Genomic DNA, 5,352 nt, shown 5'->3' on the forward strand with positions numbered 1-5,352 from the left:
TTGGACCTAATTTCTTACACCTTCTCCTTCTCCTCTCTTCTCTCAGTAGAGGCCTTCCCCTGCTCCTTGGATAATTTCATTGTTTAATAGCATGGTCCCTCTTTGCGTGAAAGAGCTTTCTTCTCCTTCTCTTCTCCTCTCTTCTCTCAGTAGAGACCTTCCCCTGCCCCTTGGAGAATTCCATTGTCTAATAGCAGGGTTCCTCTTTGCGAGAAAGAGCTTTCTTCTCCTTCTCTTCTCCTCTCTACTCTCAGTAAAGGCCTTCCCCTGCCCCTTGGAAAATTGGTATTCATTGTCCAATAGCAGGGCCCTTCCTTATTTTGGAGTAATGTCAGGCAATCATTTTCCTTCTAGAGATTCTGCGGTCAGGGGAAATCCTGTCGTCCCACCTGATGGCAGGCGGAGGCTTGACAAAGGAGCGAGGGCAGATGATCTGGCATCCACCGTTACAAGTGATTCTTTGATTATTCTTCATAAGAAGTTTCACTTTCCTAATGATGTGGTTGCATTGGCTCCTAAGAGATCCGATCGGGCTGGCGCTTCACCTCCTGGATATTTGACAATCTGTGAGACTCATTTGCGATCAGGGCTGCGCTTTCCACTTCCTGCTGAGCTGATCAAGATTTTGATGCATTGTGGGGTGTCTATATCCCAATTTACATACAGGGGCATGTCGAGGACGATCGGGTTGATTGCACTTTTCAGGGATCGAGGGGCCATTTTGACACCTGAGCGTCTCTCCCAGATGGGCAGATTGACTAGCGACGCATAGGGGCGTATTACTTTCAGATCCAAATGGTTAGATATGAGGACCCGGGATCCAGCAAAGAGTTGGGCCAATGCATTTTTCTTTGTGAAAAATGAATGGGGCCTAAGAGAGAAGCAGGGTAAGTTGAGGGACCTGCCTGTCCCTTTGCATGTTGGAGAGGAAGATATAAAGAGGTTTCTCAAGGTCCCTAACGTCGAGCATCTTTTATATGAGGTTCGTTATATGAATAAGTACACAGAATAAGAGTTCCTATTTAAGGTCTGGATGTCAGTCCAAGCTGGTAGATCAGATGCAAAGATGCTAAAACCGACTTCCAAGATTCCCGAACGACCTGCTGTAGTTCCAAAGGCGGCAACTAAGAGACAAACGAGAGGTGAAGATCCCCAGGCTTTGAAGAAGAAAAAGTTGGAGGGGGTTGCGACGAGCAAGGCTGCACCAGTCTCTTCTCCTTCCATAATTCATATTCCTGAGAATGTTTTGAGTCATCAGAGCATTGGGCGTCGCAAAGCTGGTGATTTGGTACGTGATATTCTCCTGATACTTTTTTTTAGGATGACTTTTAATATATTTTTCTTTCTTCTTTCAGTTGTCGCGATGTACGGAGCTTAAGGTCGAACTTACTGAAGCTTTGAACCATTGGAACGACGAATTTTTGAGGGTCAAGTACCTTCACAGAGAGTTCAAGTGAAAGTATGATCTGAAGGCCAAAGAGGTGAAGGTGTTGGAGGAAGAAATGTGCGGGTGCAGGACTGAGTTGGCAAATATGGTGCATTCTGCTTCTCTTCAAAATCATCAGACATATCAGCTTCAGATCGACCTAGTGGAGGCGCAATCAACCATTGCCCAGCTCTCGAAAGATCAGAAATCCTCTGCAGAGAAGATAACAGTGCTTGAAGCTGAGAATAAGAGATCTCAGACTCTTATTGCTGAAAAGGAAGCCGTTCTGACCAGCCTTGAATCTTCGGGAGTTATTGAAGATTTCAAGAAGTCTATAGCCTTCAAGATCATCATTCAGGATCATGTCCAGGAGGCCCGTGATCACATTTATGAAGTAGAGGTGAAGGCCTTAGAGAAGCAGTGCATTGAAGAAGGATTCATTAGAGGCTTCTTGAAGGGGGTTCGTCTGGTGCAGCGGAAGACCGGAGTTGAGGTTGAGGGGCTGACACCTAGTCAGGCCTCAGATGACTTTTCTTCAGACTCTGATGGCGACGAGATAGAGAGCGAGTTGCAGAAGGCTTTTGCCTTGGAGGCTGGTGATGAGATAGTGGAGATAGAGTAGATCTTTATCAGATGTATTACTTTATCTTTCTTAGTACATTTTTGTCATTTGTATTAGGCGTTTGTGTTGACATGTGATGTCTTCTTTGATTTAGTAGTGGATTGCTGATGTATTTATTAGTGAAGATTTTTTCAACTTGAGTGAAAATTTTTCTTTATGCTCTTTTAAGGTACTCGACCTGTTTGAGGCTTTTAATAAATGCGCTCCAATTTATGTGGATGAAGAAGAATTTTCTAAGGATATAAGATTTATCCGAGGTTGTTTTGTCAAAGCCTTGCTTGATGACGTTAATCTTTGTGAAAGATATTGAGAGAATCCACCGAGGATATAAGACATATCCGATGTTATTTTGTCAGAGCTCTGCTCGATGACGTTAACCTGTGAGGAAGAGTTCGGGAGAATCCATCAAGGATGTAGGACCTATCCGAGGTTGTTTGTCAGAGCTCTGCTCGATGACGTTAACCTGTGTGGAAGAGGTCGGCAGAATCCACCAAGGATGTAGAACCTATCCGAGGTTGTTTGCCAGAGCTCTGCTCGATGACGTTAACCTGTGTGGAATAGGTTAGGAGAATCCACCAAGGATGTAAAACCTATCCGAGGTTGTTTGCCAGAGCTCTGCTCGATGACATTAACCTGTGTGGAAGAGGTCGGGAGAATCCACCAAGGATGTAGAACCTATCCGAGGTTGTTTGCCAGAGCTCTGCTTGATGACGTTAACCTGTGTGGAAGAGGTCGGATCGGATCTCTTTGAGGCCGATCATTTTGTGATTGAGATGTAATAAATATTGCATACTTCTCAAATCAAGGGTTTCAGGATTAAAATTCACAACTTGTGTGAATATATCAACATGATTTTATTTGAAGAATATAGTAAATCAACTCAACGAAGGAATATACTTTTACTATATCAAATAAAGACATACTTCCCTAAGATAACTTAGGGCTGAAAAAGTTATAAACATCACAAACAAACAAGAGTCAAATGACATTCACTACTGAAGATAAAAAAAACACACAATACTGAAGACATAACACATAAAATAAGTAGCATTATTGTGCTCTACTGATAGTACTTGCGGAGATTGTCAACATTCCAGGTCCGAGGGAGCATCTTTCCTTCAGCATCCTTCAATTTGAAAGTACCAGGCTTTACCATAGCTGCTACCAAGTATGGACCCTCCCAAAGGGGGGAGAGTTTATTGCGTTGAGGGCCTTTTCCTGCCGCCTCGATGCTGCGTAGAACAAGATCTCCAATCGATATACGTCGTGGTTTCATTCTTCTATTATAATGTCGGGCAACTCTCTGGTGGTAGGCAGCAACCTTAAGCATTGCCTCTTCTCTTGCTTCTGGAAGGAGGTCTAAATTGTGTCTGAGCTTTTCGTCGTTGGTGTTGAAGTCAAAAGTTTAAACTCTATGACTTGGGACTCCAATGTCGACAGGAATAACAGCCTCCGTGCCAAAGCAGAGGTTATATGGCGTTTCTCCTGTTGGAGTCCTTACCATAGTACGATAGGCCCAAAGGACATTTGGGAGCTCTTCAGCCCATTGCCCCCCAGCCTTATCCAGCCGTGTCTTCAATCCTCTCAGAATAGTTCAATTAGTGACCTCTATTTGTCCATTAGTCTGAGGATGAGCCACAGCCGTGTGCACTAGTTGAATGTGAAGATCTTTCCAAAATGTGGTGAAGACCCTTCCGGTGAACTGTGTTCCGTTATCGGTGATAACTTTCGCTGGAATGCCAAAGCGACATATTATGTTCTTCCATAGGAATTGTTTGGCATTTGTTTCAGTGATCTTTGCCAGAGGTTCTGCTTCTACCCACTTTGTAAAATAGTCCACAGCCAAGATGATGAACTTCCGCTGTCCCGTGGCTATAGAAAAAGGTCCTAATATGTCAATCCCCCATTGGGCGAAAGGCCAGGGACTCTGTAATGTTGAGATCTCTATGGCAGGCAGGTGGGTGAGGTTGGCATGTACCTGGCAACTATTACATTTTTGTACAAGCTCTAGTGCGTCCTGCTTCATCGTTGGCCAGTAAAATCCTTGTCTCTGGATTTTTTGGGCTAATGCTCTTCCACCCAGATGTTCTCCACAAATGCCTGAATGTACTTCTCGGAGTGCATAATTTGACTCTGAAGGAGGAAGGCACTTGAGATAGGGTCCTGAGAAGGCTCGTTTGTATAATTCTCCATTGACAATAGTAAAGTTTGTTGCCTGCCTCCGAAGTCGTGCTGCTATCGTCAGGTCTTCAGGAAGAACACTTTCTTGTAAGAAAGTTAGAATGGGATCGATCCAGGATGTCTCCCTTGACTCATCGATTGATTGTATTATTCATGGGCCTGGAATACTCGGGAAATGAATTTCTTCAATATACTTTCTTTTGAAAGTGTCACCGGTTGTGGAGGTAGCTAGTTTGGAGAGGGCATCTGCTCGTGCGTTTTGCTCTCGTAGAATATGGATGATCTCATATTTGTTTATACTGACTAAGAGCAATTTTACTTCATCACAATATAGGGCCAGTTGAGGGTTGTAGATGTTAAACTCGCCCTCCACCTGTGATGCGATTAATTGTGAATCAGTGTAGATTATCAGGTTTTGCACTTCACAGTTGATTGTCTGCCTCAGACCGGCAATAAGAGCTTCATATTCTGCCATATTATTTGTTGCAGGGAATTTGAATCGGAGTCCATATTCGAGAGTAACTTGTTGTGGAGAGATTAGCAGAACTCCTGCCCCGGCGCCAGAAATTTTAGAGGCTCCATCAACATACAACGTCCAGCCTGGGGGAGAAGGAGAAGCACTTGTTTGATCGTTAGACATTGAGATGGTGCATTCTACCATAAAATTTGCAAGTGCTTGTGATTTGATATCGGGCCTAGGCAGATAGTGAATGTCGAACTCTCGTAGTTCTACAGACCACTTGATGAGTCTGCCAGAGGCTTCTGGCTTTTGCAGAATATTTTTTAGTGGCAAATTTGTATAGACTCCAATTGTATGGGCTTGAAAATAAGGGTGAAGTTTTCTGGCTGAGTATACTAACGCCAAAGCTGTCTTATCTGCTGATGGATAACGTTCTTCTATTTTAGATAAGATCTTACTGACATAATATATAGGTCGTTATATAGCATTCTCTTCCCGGACCAAGACTGAACTGATTGCCTGGGTGGAAATAGCCAAGTACAAATATAATCTTTCTCCCGGAACTGATTTTGAGAGTAACGGAGGTGAGGCTAGATAGGTTCTGAGTTGCTCAAAGGTCTCCTGGCATTCATCAGTCCATTGAAATCCTGAGCTACGAGCACC

The 5,352-nt window shown here is 43.7% G+C and overlaps 1 protein-coding gene across 1 annotated transcript; it reads right to left on the bottom strand.

Annotated features, from left to right (window-relative positions):
- Window positions 1-3,642: 3,642 nt before the first annotated feature.
- Window positions 3,643-4,869, bottom strand: LOC110111927. The gene is made up of 2 exons (XM_020843999.2): window positions 4,398-4,869; window positions 3,643-4,295 (listed from the first exon to the last, which is right to left on the bottom strand). The coding sequence occupies exons 1-2, from the start codon at window positions 4,867-4,869 to the stop codon at window positions 3,643-3,645; spliced, it is 1,125 nt and encodes a 374-aa protein (XP_020699658.2).
- Window positions 4,870-5,352: the final 483 nt, after the last annotated feature.

The sequence above is a fragment of the Dendrobium catenatum genome, unplaced genomic scaffold (genome assembly GCF_001605985.2).
Source record: "Dendrobium catenatum unplaced genomic scaffold, ASM160598v2 fragScaff_scaffold_967, whole genome shotgun sequence".
Taxonomy (NCBI): Eukaryota; Viridiplantae; Streptophyta; class Magnoliopsida; order Asparagales; family Orchidaceae; genus Dendrobium; species Dendrobium catenatum.

Coding starts and splice junctions, on each gene's coding strand:
- LOC110111927 (XM_020843999.2), bottom strand. CDS start 4,869: ATGTCTAACGATCAAACAAGTGCTTCTCCTTCTCCCCCAGGCTGGACG. Junction 4,296..4,397: donor TGAAGAAATTCATTTCCCGA/GTATTCCAGGCC, acceptor TTCTTCCTGAAG/ACCTGACGATAGCAGCACGA.